At 42.9% G+C, this 20,448-nt stretch overlaps 1 protein-coding gene across 1 annotated transcript; it reads right to left on the bottom strand.

Annotated features, from left to right (window-relative positions):
- Positions 1 to 4,448: 4,448 nt before the first annotated feature.
- fam83b (family with sequence similarity 83 member B) lies at positions 4,449 to 10,413 on the bottom strand. The gene is given in 6 exon segments (XM_056610278.1): positions 4,449 to 7,074; positions 7,339 to 7,463; positions 7,936 to 8,100; positions 8,918 to 9,181; positions 9,184 to 9,392; positions 10,238 to 10,413. Coding segments are annotated over 5 exon segments (2,778 nt in total). The 5' UTR covers positions 9,373 to 9,392; positions 10,238 to 10,413; the 3' UTR covers positions 4,449 to 5,039.
- Positions 10,414 to 20,448: the final 10,035 nt, after the last annotated feature.

Here is a 20,448-nt window from a genome sequence, read left to right as displayed (position 1 = left end):
CCTGTGTGATTATCCTAAACTGAAAGGGATTTTATTTGCGGACAATTTTCTTATGATGTTGTAACAAGTGAAGTCTACATTGGTCCTTCGCAAGTGTTTACTGGTGGTCAGGATTTGGCAGATGCAATTCTCCTCTGGGTGCTTGTATTTTTCTTTTTTTAATGCAGCATAACATATGCTACCAGCAGCCCTTGCGCGTCTTCAAAAGGCTGATGCTCAGTACCTCGTTTCATTTCGTACCCCCTTTACAGTCTGGCATTGTTTGTCTGGTAAACTCTGTCGATGTCAAGATAAGTGTTAAATTGCCAACACTGTTCTTTGTCCTGTGTGTATTAGTATTAGGCCTACATATCCCGAGCCAATACCCTGGTGTTTCCAACGCTGTTTTGCAAAACAAGCCAAAACACAAACTGTGGTTTTCAACTTTTATTGTTCGAATAGGATCTTCATAGGGTTGGCCCGAATGCCATTTTTCAGGCTTCGAATACTCGTTGGTTTTTCCGAGCGAATATTCGAATACTCGTTCCAGAAAAAAACACCATCAAAAACAACATTAATAATCCTTATATACTCCCTGGAACCGATTTTGACAGTATCTGCATATTTTGTTTAATAGCTTTTTGAACGTTAATTAGTAGGCCTAAGTAGGTTGAAGTTCCTTAGTTTTTCCCCGTGAAAGCGAACAGCTGTTGCTCCATTCCAAATCAGCTGTTCTCTGTCATCTCAGCCCTTACGGGAGCTTTTCAATTCATCCTGGAACGTGCATCTTTTCAGGGAATTTGTACAATAAATCCATAACAAATACCGAATATTGATTGTCTTATGTGTCCATATTATATCCATTATATTGACCGGGTATTCCCAAGACGCTCACGCTCTGCAGCAAGCCAGTCACAGTTGATTGGCGCGGCGCTGTACAGCGAACGTAAACAAACAACTAAGCTAAGGTTTTAAGTATTACTTTTCCTCCAGAGATCCCGCTAATGTTGTGTTATAAAATAAAGGGAAACAAGATATCTATTCTTCCTCCACCTCTCTCGCTTCTCTGCTTAGTGTCGCTGACGCTTATAGTTTGCCTCCCTCGCTCTGGTAAAGTCACCTACGTGGAAAAAAAAAATAACGAAGCTCCGAATACTGATTTAAGCTTCAAATACTAATTTTCCGAACCAGTATTCGAATATTCGAATAATTTCAACACCTGACAATACACTGTAGAGCATATTGTAATGCAGCGTTGAATGGATGAATAGCTTACATAAGGGTACCCAGCACTTTTCAGACCACACTCAAGCTTATGGTTATTGTCCCCACCACTTCTAAAAACAAACTGACGCCCTTGCACACACACACACACACCCTAGAGCCTACACATTGCATACACAGCTGACCAAGAAAAGGAGGCTGTAGTCATCATGAGCAGGTTAGGATGCGTTCCAATCGGCGGTGAGAAAAAGACGCTCTCGTGTTTCGGGGAACGTCTCTGACAGCTTCTTCAAAGACCCCTCTCCGCGCTGTCCCGGATAAATCCACACTTTTGCAGCACTTGCCTTAATGCCTTGTCTTTTTAAGAGCGTTTTGGATGATCTCTTCAGACAAAAGTTCAAAATAGACATGCCGCAGTTTAAATCGTCATGTTTAAAGAATAGAAGTAGGCTACATAACCTGTTACATAGGCCAGGCGGTATGCACCAAAATGCGGCGCCACGCGTGTTTCTGAAAGTTGCTAATGTAACTTGTAACTATCTATCGGTGGCACCGTATCTACTGATTTATATTTTGGCACTGGGATGGATAGTCTTCTAGTTTATTTGTTTATCAGTGACGTGAGGGTACGAATTACCAGCTGATCGGCTGGTAATTCGTACCCTCACGTCCCTGCGTCTCACAAGCGTCTCTCCCCTCTCAATACCTCTCGGGGATCCAGTTGATTCGTTGAGCTGTTAATTGCGCTTTAAACAGGATTGCTCAAAAAGTGACTTTTTTTTATTTCACCACTCCAGTAACATGGAACAAATTGCTGCGCATCGGCGCTCGTCTTCATTTATCACATCATGATTTCCTCTGAGGTTTCACACTGAAGAGAGTGTATTAAAACCATAGAGGAACATCACGACCATGTATAGGCCTGCACATAACGGCATTAATGCTTTCATAACGTCACTTTCTCCCATGTTAAATTATGAATAAATGATGGCCATCAAGGTAAATAAGGTTATTGGGTGTTAAAGGACTTCTTCAGTATTTTTAGACCCGGTTAATTGTCAACATTGTATCCAGCTGTAGAACAGCTTTGATTTGTTAGAGTCAGCTCTTCTCGCGCTGTCGGCGGGTTTCTAAACTGGGCAGTTGGCGAGCAATTGACCTCCATTATGTTCTTAATGAGTGTTTTCCGGCTCCAAAAGCTGTATCTTGGTTTGTCCAACACATGTAAGCGCATCCAAACTGCCCTGCTAGGTAGTTTTCTCAAATAGTGTAAATTCGGTTTGTACAAGCCACTGCACATACTCTGATTTATAGACTGAGGCGGCCAGTTGGGATTATGCGCGAAGATAGTGGCATTTAAGGCAGTGAGATAATTATGAATTCTGAGTGCGAGCAGCATTTCAATAAATTGCGAAGTTAAGTGTGTGTGTGTGTGTGTGTGTGTGTGTGTGTGTGTGTGTGTGTGTGTGTGTGTGTGTGTGTGTGTGTGTGTGTGTGTGTGTGTGTGTGTGGGTGTGTGTGTGTGTGGGTGTGGGGGGGGGGTATAATAACTGATTGGAATTCCCTTCTTAATCAAAAGGCAGTGCTTAGGTAATTGTTGAAAGATCGTGTTAGAAGGAGACTGTACAGTTTTCATTTTCCCCTATTGAGCCAGCCCGGTGGGTCAAAGCCATAAACAGTTCACCACAATGTGTTTCGATACCAGGACATTTAACATTCAATAACTTTAAGTGCTTGCCTCCCAGTATCGAAGTTTGTGAGCATGCACAGTGGCAACTAAACACAGCATCGAAACGTATTTTGTGGCCTAGTACTTCAGGAAGCTTCCTATGCACCGATCGCATGCACTAACCTGAGTGAGAGCAAACAAAGTCCCAGCTATGGGAGCTGCTACCACACTTTAGGGATGTAATTTATGTCAATTGATGGCCTACCCCACAAGAGGAGGTGAGCTGAAGCAAAAGTCATGGCTGATTTACGTCTCAACACGCCAACAACAAACCTTTGGTCGTCACAAACCAAGATCCTTTAAAAGGTGAAGCTGTGTACAGACAATGCAATGCTTTGATTTATACCACAGCATTCTTAAATAACGGATCCTGATTGCTCAAGAATCAGATTTCTGCCACATGGTACATGATATGAGGTGGTTTGTATTTATGTTTTCTCATGACAAAATGTCTGTGAACCTTAAAGTCTGGGCACCACTGAGAGGTCTGAGTGTATTTTATTGATTCAGTCACCTGGGTTATAAACCTGTCAGATGTCTGCTTGTATTTTTCTGGCGGCATCAATCTTTCTATTTGGCTCACCTGGCCAAATATATTTGTTGAAATCTTTGCCAGATAGATACATAAATATATCTAAGTAAAGCAAAAATGAATATACAACATTCAATACGCACGCACACACGCGTGCGCACACACACACACAAACACACACACACACACACACACACACACACACACACACACACACACACACACACATACACACACGCACGCACGCACACACAATCACAATGCTGAAGAAACTTGACTGACTTGATGGCTGCTGTGTTTGACTCCCATAATGGAGGGAATTTAATCTGTTTGAGTCCTAATGTCTTTACAAATCAAACTGGATTCCACTCTTGAGTTTGGTAACAAGGTAAACACACTATTGTCTTAGTGAGTCTTATTTTAATGCCAACATACTATAGTTCTTCTGTACGTTATTCATGAAAAGCATAGAGTGGCGGTTTGGACCATTTCATCTGGGGGCCGCCCTGGGGTCACTGGTTCTATCCCAGTGTCTATCCATGAGTTGTCCTTGGCTGACACTTCTTGAGAACTAGGGTAAATTCTGTCATAAACGGGGTGAATGGCAATGTCCACCCATCCGTGTATACAGGTAGGAACCAGGTCTAATGTACCATCACAGGCACGGTCTGCAGAAAGTCTTTCTCAGACAGGCATCTAGAACTTGATGGAGGATTGATAAAAAGTCATTTATATTCTCTCCGGTTCGTTTCTTTATTTCCTTACGGATTTAAACTATTAGGAAACACTATATTTCCTAATCGCAAAGAACATTGGTAGTCATTATACGTCTTGGATCTTCATTTGCAAGACGATGATGATACAATACCCTCCCCCCCAGGATGTCGTGAACCCACCTATGGTGCAATGACAACATGCTAACAATATTTGCAGCGGAAAAGGTCAACATAATGAACTACTGTTTCTATGAGTTGGCTAATTATATGTTGCTCTTGATTACATGGTATTAGTGTCGTCTAATAGCGACAGCCAAGAAATGGTCAGTGAAACAAAACAGGTTTTGAAAGACTGAAACTTTAATAAACCACATTAATAAAGTTGTATCTTATCTTATCTTATCTTATTCATTGGTGGTCATTCTGTCTGGAATGCATTGCTGCTAAGGGATCTATAAAATATAATGCTGCAAAAATATTCTGCATATAAAGACCATTGTGATAAACACGAAGAAAATTGAAAAAAAATAGTCCAACATCATTATCTTGTTTAGTTTCCATTGCTTTATTTTCTCATACTGGGGATAATAGCTAATTGAGCAAGCAAGCTTATTTACATCTTAAATAACCTTTCTATATGAAACCAAACATATTGAAAGTATGTATATCCAAATGCACCTTTAGAGTAAACGCACATAACATTAACACTGTTGATAAGATCTCAAAACGATAAACACCTTAAGCACTCAGATGTGCAATTTAATCTTATTTATTCTGATGGAGGAAATTGAAACAGTTATACCGAAAATACGAAAATCACCCTTTGTTCAAATGCTTCCTGTCGGCCAACCCATGTTACTTATTTCTTGTTGATTAAACTACCCATCTTTTGAATGAATTTACCCAGTTTATTTTCATGGTGACCATGGGAAGTACGACTATGGTGATGTTCATTCAACACGGGACCCTTCCTCGACGACAAGCCCTTCTCTTTTTCCATGGACGGCGCACCAGCCGGTCCTGACGGGTCACGATGGGAAGAATACTTACTTTCAGGAGCCCGGCGTGAATCAAATCTGCTTTTCAGATGGTCTTCGAAAACCGCGTCGTCGTGCCGGCTCCCTGTTTCGTAGCAGGCCCTAAGCCTTGCTTCAGATAGCAAGTTCTGCTGGTGCATCCTCGAAGACAAAGCGTGGGTCGTAGAGGTTTGCCGGTGCTCCTCGACGTTAAAACGAGGAGTTGACGGCTTACCGCAGGACTGTGTCAGCCGGCTCTTGGGGTTGTCTGCAGAGGTCCTGTGATGGTGAAATGCAAGACGCTGAGGATCTCGACCGAGGAGGATTTGAGAGCGCTGTTCTTCGTCCTCGGCCGTTAAAGTGTCCGTGCTGTGACCTGATTTCAAACTGAGTTGTTCAACGCTTTGCGAATAGTTGGCTTCTTTTTTCTCCGGTATGTTGAGCAAAGACCTAATCTTCATGGTACTCTTTTTCAGAAAATGCTTCTGGTTCTTCTCAGTGGGTATAAACGGTTCCCCCTTGCTCTCTCCGTCAAGTGCGGCCGCGGACACAGTTCTAGATGGTGGCTCCTGCCACGAAGGATATTTCTGAATGTCCACAAAGTTCTTGACGTCATAATGAGACACTGAGCGTTGGTCCTCATTCAGACTTGACCCATAATGACCGTAATGTGCAGGGACCCTTTCTGGGCCTCTCTCCATGTGCCTCCCATACATGTGACCCGGGGATTCATAGGGACTTCTGAACTCACTGTTCCTGGGGTCGGCAACACTGTGTCTTTTATCCCAGTTGTCTGACGAAATGTCTGGGAGTTTCCTCCCTTTGGATCTCCCAAGGCTTGCGTAGATGGAATTCTGCGAAATCATGTCTGCGTTATAGCCAGCATTGTCCCTGGTGTTATCCAACTTCTGTTGACTTTGCCTTTTAAATTCCTCAAAGTTTCGCCTTCTGTCATCCTCTTCTGTTCCCCATTGCATTGACGAGTAGTGCGGTGCAGGGCTCAGGTTTCCAGAGAGATTAGTCGACGAGTTATTCACATAATGGTGATTCTCAGAATGTTCCGGAATCGTGGAGTTAAGAACCAGGGAGGTCCGCCTCCTCGAGGGCAGCACAGAGCTCGGTCTAGTATCAGCTGTTTCGTACTGGTCCAAAGTATCAGTAAAGGAAGTGTCAGGGTGTTTCAGGTACGATTCTATCCTCCACGTTCTCATGAAGGACTTTGAGGTGTTCTCCAGAGAGGGCATGTATTCTTGCACAGAAAGGAGATGCTTGTCATTGTGTGACGGACGCACGTTCTGCCCTCTGGACATCTGTTGCATCTGGGAGAAGTCGTCCATCATGGGGTGGTTGTTCCTGTCGAGAGGGGGGCACGTGTCCCGAGGGATGTTCCAGTTGCTGGCCCCGTGCCTCTGGTTCTGTGGAATCTGAGGGCTGTTGTGTCTGTCCCCAGCAGCGTAGCTGTGTCGTTTGAGGAAGTTTGACATCTCCACAGGGTTCAATTGGGGCGTGTGGTTAAAGCCCCCCGACTTGTAGTCCTTCAGCGGCATGTGCTCGATCGGCTCTTCATAAATCCTCTCTTCGGGAAGTTTCCTGCTCACCTGCCTCTCCATCTGAGATTTCATATGGGTCGCGTCCAGAGTGTGCCTCAAGTGGTTCTTGCGTTCAAACATGTTGCTTGGGCTTGTGACGTACGATGTCATCACGGGCCTGCCGTTCGCCACGTCTTTGGGCGCACAGGGCGGACGTACCGGCGACAGAACCTCTGGGACGGCGGAGCGGGCGTAGAGCGTCCGGAACTCCTCGTCGAAGGACTTCACCAAGTGGCCGGTGATGACTTGCACCATACTGAGGTTGATCTTCTCGAAGGACCACATGAAGCTATGGATAAACATAAAGGACCATCAGTGGGTTGTCATGAGTGCATTAGGATAAGCAGTCATCCATATCAAAGGGCTGCTCTGACTGTAATTTGTCGAGAAATGCTATTGCACGGTAGGGATCAATCAATTATTATTATTATTATTTTGGTGTACCTTTACCTTAATTACTTACTTTTAGAACATTCCCTTTTATTTGTAAAGGTGAAGGAGATCCCAAATGACTGAGTGCACCCCCCTCCCCCGTGTCTATCATTACACATACCTGTATGAGCCATAGATTGCTGTTTTGCAGTCAAAGAGGAGGAAATTCTGCTTCATTGCTCCGTGAAACTTAGCCCCTGACTGAGTGAGGTATTCCTGTCCCCTCACCGTGCGTACTCTCATGTTCTGCGGTGCGGAAGAAAAAGAAAATATCAAGTGAGTATATGGATAAAATATGTCCCTTTTTTGTCATCGGAAGCCTACGACATCAACAGAGATTAGGAATAACTATCATATGTATACAATGTCCGGTAATTCTCAAAAAGAGTTGATTGAACCTCTCAACATTGACTTACAAGGTGTGTTAGAATCGTTAAACAGCCATGTAGTAATTACCACCCAGTTAAAACGAGACTAGACTGGAAGTCTATTTCCACTCTGAGCGGTTACTCTTTAAGAAATATTCACTCTCTCGCAATCGCTGTGTGAAAAGAGAACAAGGAGTAAACCCGCTCAATATCATATTCAATTAACATTGTGGATTTTATCTTAAAATCCTTTTCCTTTTGAAATGCTGTTCTGAATTTGACCTGGGAAGATATCAAACACATCAACGAAGCACATGAATTATCAGTAAAAGCAATATACTTGTACTTACTCTAAGTTGTGGAATTTTTATATCTTGACTTTCAGCCATTGCGAGGAAACTTTTGAGATTGAGATCGTCCAGAAGCACATAAACAGGAACACCTCTCCCCGCCGCATCCACCATCTCTTTGAATATATCTATATCAGTGAACATATCCATCACAATCGCAATGACCTGCAAAGGGAGAGAATGCATTTTAGAGGACAGATTTTGCGTCATTTACCATTGGATGTATGCACTATATATTCCTGCGAGGTAGGACAGGATTCCTCCCTTACTTAAGATACAAGCTGCAACAAGATCGGAGCTAATCCAGAATAACAAACGCGTTAAGAATAAAAGATTGTTTTCATTGTTCAAATGTACGTTGTCATCAGTACAACGATACAATGACGCATTGAGTATTTACTCAGATAATAGACTCCAAACGACGCAACCATAACTAGACACTAGTTTCAATAATGTCTATATAAATGTCATAAAAGGAGTGGTAAGGTGTGTTTGCAGAAACGCCCAAAAGTGGATTCAACATCGTTTCCCAAGCCAGTCATAATAATTAATAAAACAATGTCTTTTCAACCTGCTAAGCCGGGCACGACTGTCTGAGACATCATCTGACAGGCTGTGGGCCCAAATCAGAGAATAATATCGGCAGGGATTTGTTTGGACAGATTCCACCGAGGCATGTCTCTACTGCCACTGCACACACACAGATCCCATGACGTCAAGTTGCTAAACCAGTTTGTGACGCTTGAAACCCACCCACTTACTCCTTTTAACTGGAAGAGGGGGCTGAACAAATATAGTGTAAGACCGCCTCAGAGGACAAAGGTCTAGTGTCGCATCGTGTAAGAGGCGGCGGGGGGGGTGGAGGGGGCTCTCTCTGAGCCGGGGGCCCTTGGATCAATGTGACAGCAGGGGGTCGGTGGGGGGGGGGGTGGAACCCAGACACTGCAGTCAACACTCCATGCACACCACACGACGCGGTCACCTGTCTGGCGTCCTGGATGTGTTTGCGTATGACCTCCTTGATGGGGGGGCTGTTCTGTCGCGGCGGCTGGTGCAGCAGCTCCACGCTCGTCTGCAGCCTCTCGTGCATCACCTCCGGCCACCCCAGCTCCAGGTCCGGGGTCACCACGTCCGACTGCGTGGGCCAGTAGGTCCCGGAGGAGGAGTGGCTGTCGGACGGCACATGGCGGACGTCTTCAGCCGGGGGGGGGGACACCGGGGGCCTCTGCACGTGTGCGGTGATGAGAGGAGCTCCTCCTCTGAGAGGAAGCTCCCCACGCGTTCCCCTTTGAGGAACTCCCGGTACGTGTCCCGCCCACCGCTGAGCAGCTGGTCGATGGCCAGGCGGTAGGCCTCCTTGTAGACGGGCGTGATGAGGTCCTCCGGTCGGAACTCGCCCTGCAGAGAGGACAGGTTGGACAGGTTCTGGGAGGTCATCGTGACGCGAGGACCGGGAGCTGAAGAGCCGGAGGGAGATGAACAGTTTATGATGAGGAGTTATATAAAACCAAGTTTTTACAATACATGAACCGACGAGGAGAGTTTTATCTCTCGCTAATGATGAGGCATATATGACCGTGATACGATGATAGCACGCAGACAATATTTGCCGAGGAGGCGCATTTCCTGGATCATATTGTACAATATGGTTGTATTATGTCGTAGCTGGGATGGACCACCACTTAAATATACTTAAACACAGTATTACAAGACACAGATGAACACAAACTTCATCTTTGAATGAGCTTTATTTGTTTTTTTAGTTCTCACTTGGTACTTAACATACTTCAAATCACCCATAGTGTATCCATATTTTGTTGAAAACCTATGGTATTACATTTTGCCATTATAGGACCGATATTGGCAACATTGAATAAGGCAGGTTTGTATTCAGGGGATTATAAAGGTATCTTTTACCTATTACAGGGTGTGTGTTTATGAGTTTAAAGGTTCTGTTATCTCCAAAAGCCTAAGGCATTAAGAGGCATTGTTGTGTGTTGGAACTCCACATAGAGGTTTGTCTATAACGCAGAAAAAGCTGTCCCAGTTAGCTTATTTATGTATAGTTGTGTTTGAAACACAATAAATCCCCTGCCAAACCTATAACACTATATTGTACACTGCTATTTCTGAGACTGACCATGTGTTGCTATGGTCTAATCTGTGATTCATTTATACAGTCTATACTTTCAGGACATTAAAGTTTGAAAGGAATGCTATGAACCTGTTACCATGTTTATATACCACCAAAACCAAATACATTTGAAATGGAGTTATAATTTGCTTTACAGCAGTAACTTACATGATTGTGAACTATGCAAAACTCCTCTTGAAGGCTCCTAAAGTATCCCATTGAAACCGAGTCCACATATTCTTTACACACGCTGCAATGAGCGGCTGAAGCTGCGCTTAAAATAAAAGTAGGAAGTGTCTCGACATGAGAAGCTTCTGTCGGTTGAGGGCGTGGGTTCTAGTTCGGACAGGCAAATGGCTCTTGAAACTTGCTCACTGGCAGCCATAAACCTGTTCGACATATCTAGCCACACCCATTCTCCACCCACCACCTGGGTGTGTGTGTTGTGTGTGTGTGTGTGTGTGTGTGTGTGTGTGTGTGTGTGTGTGTGTGTATGTGTGTGTGCGTGTGCGTGTGCGTATGTGTGTGTGCGTGTGTGCGTGTGTGGGTGTTTGTTTTCCAAGTGTCTAATCTCGGATCAAAGGTCACCACCAGAAAGAAAGAAGAAAAAATGAAACAAAGAAAGCTGTAATTATTAATTGAGTTCCTGTTTAGCTGTAGAGCAGTTAGGCGTTTAGGATTAGGGATTGAGTCTCACTGTGGCCACTGGCCACCAATGCTTGATATGTGTGTCTTAAGAAGATTTTCATAAATTTGTCATCCAAATGGCACAAATTTATATAATTACTTGAGTGCAATAGAGCTGCACATTGCTATGTACTATGGTACCATCTGTAAAAACGGAATTCCCTTTTAAAGAAGTCTTAACACCCTACTTATTCCTGAACTTAGAAAACCTGGGCTCCCCTGAGCTTAGCTTGGGGCTGAAGAGTAAATAGCGGTGAGATTCTGTACAGCTTAGCAGCATCTGCCCTTACATAGCTCCTGTATCAGAAGAATGATCAGCATGTTGAAAGGAATTAGAACAACAACAATACCGAATCTGTTATTTGATAATACTGATAATAATACATTTAAAAAGTAATTGCAAAATATATATAAACGACGCATGAATTTAGCTTAACACAAATAAAAATATGCATATATTAAAAGCCTGAGAACCAAATAATCAAAATGACATTAAATGAGGAAAAGATAAAGGATAAATGAAAAGAACCGACCTTGAAGCAAAGGCTTTAATTTATTTAAAGTTGTTTGCTGCTTGCATGCTGCTAGACTTATCTGCTCCGGCAGAACATTCCAGAGACTAGGCATCCGGATGGCGCAGAATGACTGTGTTCTTGATGTTTATCATGATATTTGTTTATTAAACCACGAAAGCTGGATGGGAAACCGGTCGGCCTTAGTGTTATACCATTCAGGAAACAGATACCTAAAGGTCAATAACGGTCTGGGTGATCAAACAATAACAATCGTCTCTCCTGGCTTTACTAAAACATTTGTTCATTTTTATAATAATAATTCTTGCTTCGAATTTTCACCGAGCATTAATCCTACTCCTGCGGGCCAAATCTAAAAGTTGCCTTTTGGAATCAATTTGGATCTGTCAGTACGGAGGTGGACAATATTAAAGTGAATCACCATAAAAGTTATTAACAGGATGATTTATCCCAATTTCGCTATAGTGACATCATCTGATTTGTTGCAGGGTCACACCAGGCTTCACGCTAAATTGGAGAACGGGTGTGGATTTTTTCTTTGTGCGGCAGTATCTCCTGAGGCAGTACAGGTTGTCTGGTATGCGGCTCCACCCAACTGAGTCCCGATGTGCAAGGCACCTTACCTTGACTGCTCCCGACTGCTTGACGCGCTGTCTTTTGCCTCGCATAGCTGCACTGCCATCGGTGTATGAATGTATGTATGAACGGGTGAATGTGAAGCAATAATTGCCTTCCTGTTCTCATTTCCATTTCAACATGCTCCATTTCGTTCCCCTGTGCTTTCTCCGGAGAAAGAATTGGGGCTGTGTCAGCGCGCAGATTCAATATGATAAAAGGCCTACCAACAGGAGCTTGGGGTACACCATATCATCTGAAGGATGGAAGAAGAACACTTGATGCTTGAGCAATCCTTTTCTTAGGTAGCCCAGTGATGTTTCAGACTGATAATGCAGGTTTCAAAATGTGGACTTCGGGGGTAAGATTCCAATTAAACTAATCGAAAAGAATAGTTCAAAGGAATATGTCTTTTATTTTTGTTTTTCCATTTCCTCCCAGCTCCCTGGCTATCCCTATTCAAAACCTGAGTGGAGACATATAGTGAAGGTTGAGCACTTCCAGTAGCTTTATAATATTGTGGGCATCATAAACAGATATTAGATAAACAAATGTGATTGAAAGAAAAAACCTGCTCCTGTCCACTCTGTGAGAAAAGACCCTCACAAACACACACAAACAGACGCATACAAACACACACATGTTTACCTGCACATATACACACACACACATACACATATCTCACATGCGCACGCACACACACACACACACACACACACACACACACACACACACACACACACACACACACACACACACACACACACACACACACACACACACACACACACACACACACACACACACACACACACGCAATCTCAATACTGTAATTAGGAAGTGTGAATTCAAATCCACGTTTTACTTCAATAATAGGTTAGCCTTTTCTGTGAGGATAACTATTATTAATATCCCAATTATAGGGCAGAGTAATAACTCTAGGTCTCCAGGATTACAAAATCCTTCCATTTCAGCCAAAAGTTCAATCCCACTCCTACACACGCCCCAATCAGTGTGACACATGATTACAGAACACCCAGTGTGTCCATCATGTTCCATGTGAAAGTAAAAAAAGGGAACCATGTTGAATTGTTACGAGTAGAATCAGAAAACCTGCATAGAGGAGGAAGGAGAGGAGAAAGAGAGTGAGATGAGAAGGATAGGAACTAGCAGTCAGGAGTCACAGGCATTTCTTTCTCTGCTGTGTGATCACATAGGAAACAGTTCCACATCCTATGCTTCTCTGGCTGCTCCCTCAAACCCATATATATCAATTGACATTGATATATACCGGCGTGCCATTTCTACCTTTGATCCTGCAAGTCCATGCATAGTCTCAAAGACGTCATCTGATATAAATGAATATTTCCTGTTTTCGCTTCAACTTGCTCCATTGCAGCTCCGCACTGCAGCCTGACGAGTTGTAAGCTTATGTTAAGCTGTGGTTTTATGTTTGTAAGTTACCCACAGTGTCATGTGTGACAGCCAAGTCAATAGGACATGCAGAGGGTGATGGATAGCAGTGAGGAGATGTGTACATTGAAAGCCTCAAAGGGAATGAATGAGAATGTTTTGCAGTTATCCTGTGTGATCATTAATCACATCGGTGTTTAGAAGACACTATCGATCCATCTATCAAACTAAGGTGCAGGGCTTAATCGCAGTAGCGCTTACCAGTCTTTAATCATTTCCCTCCATATAGAATGTAATTGTGTTTAGTCTTCATGCCTTTCGGTGGGTTCCTGTTCGTAGCAGTATATGTCCAATGAGATAAGGACAGGATATTAAATGGCACCCTTCTTTCTGCTTGTCATTCGTCAGCGTTCGCTGGGAGGAACATTCAAAGGAAGCTTGTGTAATTTGGAATTACAAGACGATTACAAAAGCTTCCTTTGGGTGTTACGGTAAGGTCTGGGATTTCTCTGCGGTTCCCTAGCCAGACTTGGCATGACTTCATCGCTTGCATAATGACATTGTACACACGGCCAGGCAGATGTTGCACAACCTCGAACACTGTCCTTTCAGCGTTGACCAGGGAGCTTAGTCTGAAGTTAAAGCCAGGGAAGGCAATTTGGAGAATCCCGCCAGCGTAAGCTCGATTTTAAAAGTATCCATGCAAGAAATTACAAAAAACTCCCTTCAGGCTGTCTGCAAAGCAACTCCCCCCAAAATACCCATGACTAGCTTTGTGGAAAGCTCCAGTCAGGCGCAACGAGGGCATGGACAGAATGCAAGCAGGTAGGGATAGGTAGGTTGACTGTAGGCTGGCCATCCAGTCATTTCATTCGGGCTGAAATGATTTATTGCAAGCAATAGTCAGCACCAGGTACCAGATATTTTTTCCTCATTTTTTTGTCAGAGCATTTCATTTTTCATGTTGGCGTGAGAAATTCAACTAATTTGACCAAAAATGCATCTAAAATGAACTGCCTTCCCTAGCTTTAGGAGATGATAAGCACTTGATCGTTTTCCTGTAAATGACTGTCTTGTCCTCTTGCAGCCACTGATGAACGTCGATGTGTCAACGTTCTCCCAGGAAACCCAAGCCCTACGGTGGTGTCGCATCGCGCACAACGAGACTCACCTGTCTGAGCAGGCACTGCGGCCGTTTCTTTCCTTTCATTTAATGATCAAATTGTTTGATTAGCATTCTGAATTTGATCTTGTATCTGTAAAGTTTAAGATGAGTCACTAAAAGTTGCGAGGAATTCTTCTGAACAGGAATACCAGTATTATCACTAAGAGATCTATTCGGTATATGGTTAATGCTTTTGTCTACCAACATCTTCATGTAACTGTACCCGTCTTGTGCGTAACTGGGCTGGACGTGCAACCCCACTGGGCAACATTTGAATGAGTACTTAAAACGCCCTCCCTCTGATTTGTAAATGTTCCACAGCGTATATTATCACAGTGAGATGACTTACCTATAGCCCCCAGGGATGAAGAGCGCAGCACTTAAGCCTTAGGAGCACATAATGGGCCGATGGTCTGATTGTCGAAGGTGACCTTTGCACGACTTCACGTTTCCTCCATGGCGCCTGTAGGTTGCTGAGCAGAGGCAGGACAAGTTCAGGGAACATGTTTTGAGCTCCTGTAGCGCGATACCAACTGTGGCAGCCGTCCTACACAGTGGACGCTTTGTGGTTGAAAGGATGGCGATTGAATATCTTTGCCTGAAAATGGCAGCTTTGATAGCGTCTTGAAGTAACAGTTATTCAACGGTAGCGTTGTGAGCTAATTTCAAACGAATTAGAAACACATAAATTCCATTAGTCACTTTATTCTTTAGTCAGATCCCCATTAGCTTCCACAGCTGTGGTCGCTATTCTTCCTGGGGTCCACATAAAATAAATAACAATATACAGACATATAAACCTATACAGTACAAAAACCTATCTACATCACAAAAGTCAGAAACACAGAATATATATTGTACAAACATCATTAACCTCTCAGTACAAAGACCAAGTCCATTGCAGGAGAAAAGTGAGTTCTAGAACCGACAATATGCAGATGTATACATGATAATTGTTCATGTTTATAAGTTCAGCAAGTATGGAGAGTCAATCCTGTTGTGTTGATTCCCTCAGCATATATGTTTCTGTGATTTTTTTAATCTATATTTACCCTTGATGCTTCTTATGTTAAAAGGTAAGGTATTCCACTGACTGAAGGCCCTGTAAATGACGGCTTTGTTCAGTTGATTTGTTTTGGGCTTTGGGAGGTCAAAACAGCCTTTCCTGACCAGTCTAGTCATATGACTGTGCCTTGAGCCAGTTTGAACAAGCTGCTCTGAAAAAATGCAGGTTTCCGATCAACAGCGGCATTTTTGGTAAACATTACAAGACTAGATGTTAGTTTAGCCTCAACGTCAACCAAGACAGACTATCGTGCATCATGACATTAGCTCTAAAAGAACATTGAAGTGCCAATCTTGCAGCTCTATTTTGAGCAAGTTATTGACATGTTTTTTTGCAGAGCTGGACCACAAGACCATACGGTACCCTAAGTGAGAGAGATACCCATAACTTTGGGTGATGAAAAGTATAAATTTGGACAAGAGGCTGCAAAATGATGACACCAACTCCAAGAATTGAATACCATCATGAAAAAGCTACAATAAATATGTATGAATAGAAAATACATATTATGATGGTAAAATAACAATTTAGTAATGTTGTTAGATTGTTAAAATAATGTGCCTCAACACCTTGCAACATGTACAATTGAGTAGAACTCCATAACAGTGTTCTGTCCACTTCAACTGGCTTTGCAACTGTGTGACATTAACTGAGTGTCTGAGTGATGTAAATAGACGTATATCACCTCATTAGACACACGATATTAAAGATAATATTAGCACCTCATTGAACCACACATTGTTAGTGATAACACCTGTTCTGACTACTTTCTGCTTCTACACAGACTGGTCAAGACAGCACCATATAAAGATGTATGGGTCTGAGATAAACCACAAGGCCTCTTCAACCTCCCGCCCACACTAATATAGATTGAAGATTGACCTGTGTCCAGCCGATTCTTCATGAACCGCCTCCGCTGTGCGATATGGCTTGATTTATTGGCGGCATTATAACGTCGACACCTGTTCTCTTGGTACTGACCCGTGAACGATCACTCCACTCAAACAAATATTAATCATCAGGTAGCCTACGATACTTTCCCTTCTGGCAACACAGAGTCACGCTCTGATGTGCACTCACGGAGGTAAACTTGATGTGACAAATTGCTGTAATATCGGCCCCGGCCCACCCCCAGGTTTGCGGCAATACACTGTGTTAAAGTGTTATTATTATATACATTTTTAAAAAGAATATGTGATGTTATTATGTCAGGCACGTAGCCTGATTAAGCCGGGTTGCAAAAGGGTTACGCTGTCAACGTATTGAAACCCACATTGAGCTAATTAGCATAAACCCCTGACCACTTTCCCTGAAATATTCCCTGGTGACGTTGCGGTCGGGGTCCACTGTGTTAAGCTGTAATTTGAATGCCACTTTGTCTTCGTTGTGAGCCTCAGGGTTTAATTTACATATGACAGCGTTGGCTGTGTCATAAGGTACGCCAACCTTGCGTAGCGTGATATCTCATCGCATGTCCACGGACACAACACTGCTCCTCTCAGTGGCGGACTAAAAAAAAAGGGCCCATTCTGCACAACATGGGGGCAACCAGCGGGCAAAAAGCTATGATGCATCATGTATGGCACTTTCTCTCGTATTCACCACTCTAGAGGGCACTTTTTTTCAACCATGGAGGCACTGTAAGGGCATTAAGAGGGCACTCATTGAAGCACGTTATCGAATTGTCTTGTTCTAGAGTGCTCATCATCATCGTTTATTGTATGAAGGGGCACCAGAGGGCACCCACTAATTTTTTTCACATGTAAAGGGCAGCCAATAAGGCACTTTCTCTCGTATTTGCCACTCTTGAGGGCACTTTTTTAACCATGGAGGCACGGCCCCCCCCCCCCCCCCCCCCTGAGTCCGCCACTGGCTTCTCTGATTGAAAGAGAGGTTTGCATTTATTTGACCTCTTCTGGGCGGCCATTGGATGTAACATATTGAAACGTGGATTAAGGGTGTTATCATGCATAACGATCCAGAATTACATCATCCAAACGACCACACGCCAAACCAAATTGAATCTTATCTTTCAGGGAAGATTGTCTCAACGATGCCACAAAAAGAATTGCCTTGAGCAAGCAAACGCACACAAGACATCAAATTGGAGAAAGATGTAAAGGTCTACTGTTGACAGAAGTGGTGGTGGGCGGGTGTTCTGTGAGACGAGCTCCATGCGGCATTGGCAAATGGGGCCTCAACAGACTCTATTATGTTCAGCATGCTTTCAATTGATTTGGAGTTGGAGTCAATCAATCTAAGTGTGTTGCCACACTCAGCGTCACTTAACCAACGGAGAGCATCTCCCACGTACAGAGACAAAGGACATCGGGAGGAAGGAAGGTGGAGACTTGGTTGGCTGGTATGGTAATGAAACAACAAACCAAACCATCCCAGCTTCATACAGATGTTACCTGCACTCGAGACAGAGCGAAGCAGTCGTCATTCAGATCCTCCAAAAAAAATAATCGTTGAAATCGTCGATCAAAAAAACCGCCTCTGTGTTTACAGCAGATGTCCTTCACACCATTTAACTAAACGTAACCATTTTTTTTCCGATCCTGGTACTGTGGCATGTCCATTAATGTCTAATGATAGCAGATGGGAAGTATTCTTCTTCTACTTAATACTAGAAACTAATGACCAAAATGTACTATTTTCAACATCACAATTCATTATTAAGATAGAAAGTAAGGTAAAAAAAAAGTGTAACATTTCAACTAACTTGTAGTTAAAACAACCTGGATACATGCTGATCGATAGTGATTTTGGTAATGTTATCAATAATATCCCATCCTATAAAAGGTTGGCCAGCTCGTACCTCACTCTTTTACTTTATAAGAACCTTACCATCGACACTCCTAAACCCTGCCCATTCACGCCACCCAGCCAGCCAAACTACGTTCACGTTCTAAAATAACCCACGAGTCAGAGTGGAAAGAACACTATGTTGAGTTTTTGAATTCTGAAAGTTTGCAATCTACTAACTGAGAATGCCTCGATCTTAGACTTTGTGGCTTTTAATTGCCATGGTTCAGACGTTTGTTTTTGAATAAAAATAAGGTGCCAGACAAAAGCATTAAAACAGGATCCCTCTGGTCTGGGATAATAAATCCTCGAAGCACCCCTGGATGGAAGTTGTGTTAAGTTTGTGATGTAGTTGAAGAATTACAAGTGAACGTCTCAAACACTCTCAGTTGATTCTGTGCGCGTTGAAGCAGCACTCCAACAACAGCGCTGTGTTATTCTGAATAAATCTTCCATCTTGAGATGATAAAAACACTGGAATAACTCCAGGCTTAGTCAATAATAAATAAATAAATACAACCAAGAATGAAGTATTGCTTTTTTCATAGGTGACCTGAAACGACATTGCCCAAACCCCAGTTCAGTCAGCTCACACCTTGTAACGGGGCAATATCAAACGTTAGAACTTGCAATGGAAGTCGAATGGTCATTGAATACCAGGGTTAGGGTTAGGGTTATTAAAGACCGAGATCAATTTATTTATTTTCACATGTATTTTACACGGGTAAGAATGTATAGAAGGGAATGTGATTGGATCCTTTGGGGTTAAGCTCTCGAAACTAGATCGATCTCCAAGTGTAACAGTCAGTTAACATGGTATCAAATAGGATGAATGTGATAGATGACTATTTAATTGGATCGTGACAAATTTACCTAAATAATTTGGTAGACACCAACTTATTGCATAATTTATATTGATGGGTGAATAAGTCTGAACACAAGTCGTGGTGTCTTTAATTACCTAACATTTTTGAATAACACAATGATCTGTTTATTGAAGTTCTATCCAGCCTTAACCACCAATACTAGTTTATTTGATCGGATCAAGATTTAAAATGCACTGATTATGGATACAAATGATATGTCAGATACAGAACCAAAACAGAACTCAACAGAACAATCAATCAAACAGAGATCAAATGTTTTCATGAAACAATCTCTTTAAGCACGTTTCCAAATATAATGAAGCTGTGACAAAGGAGGAATAGCCTATTGCCTATTTTATTTGTGGGTCCCTTCTTCAATTCTGTGTCATTGACCATAATGTACTGATCAACTCTTTGAATAGAATGCATGTGTTAAATAATTCAAAGGCTGTTATATTCCCCTTGGGAGTGTGAGCAAACAATTAATCAAATCCTCAGCTGATTTAACCCAAATATATAAGGTAAACAGTCGCTGCTAAACTGCGCTATTCTCGACTTTTCAACCATCTGCCGTGTGTTTTACGGGCCTAATTAAAACAGGATTGAAAGATTTGCACAAAGGTCTCCTGACACACATCCCGAGTAACAACGTCCCACAGAGTTCAGTAATTGGCCCAGTGCTCTTTTCCTCTGCCCTCAAACCGTATCTCGAGGCATTGACAACGTTTGAGAGCAGCATTGCAGCAGTTGCCCTGGGATCACGCTGGAGTGGCAGTGCCGACCAAAAAATCTCTTTTTGCCTCAGGGAGAAGCGGTCGCATTTCAGCCATCAAGTGGCACAGAAGGTGTCTTCTTACTCCTTTGAACGTCTGAACTCGAATAGAGTCACGGCATATTTTACATGACAAGCATACAGCTTTGTCATTTCGGGATATAACTGAGAGAATGGTGCCAGACCCCACAGGTCATTAGTGTGTCTGTGTACGTGTACAGATAGTTAAATTAAGTGGTTTCCGTCTTGTTTGTTTGTTTAGAAAACCAATTATTCTGCAATCTTCCCTTGGTGCCAAAAACGCACAATATACAACTCATAGAGATCCTGCCCTGGTTGTCAAGATATGGTATTCATTTTAATATTTTATTGTTTAGATCTGAAGCTCAGCAGGAATGACCACCCGCCTTTCATGGGTCAAAGTACAACCTGGGCTTCATGTTCACCTTTATGA

The sequence above is a fragment of the Gadus chalcogrammus genome, chromosome 15 (genome assembly GCF_026213295.1).
Source record: "Gadus chalcogrammus isolate NIFS_2021 chromosome 15, NIFS_Gcha_1.0, whole genome shotgun sequence".
Taxonomy (NCBI): domain Eukaryota; kingdom Metazoa; phylum Chordata; class Actinopteri; order Gadiformes; family Gadidae; genus Gadus; species Gadus chalcogrammus.
Note: the sequence above shows the minus strand (reverse complement) of the source record. Positions and strands in the feature narration are given on the sequence as shown.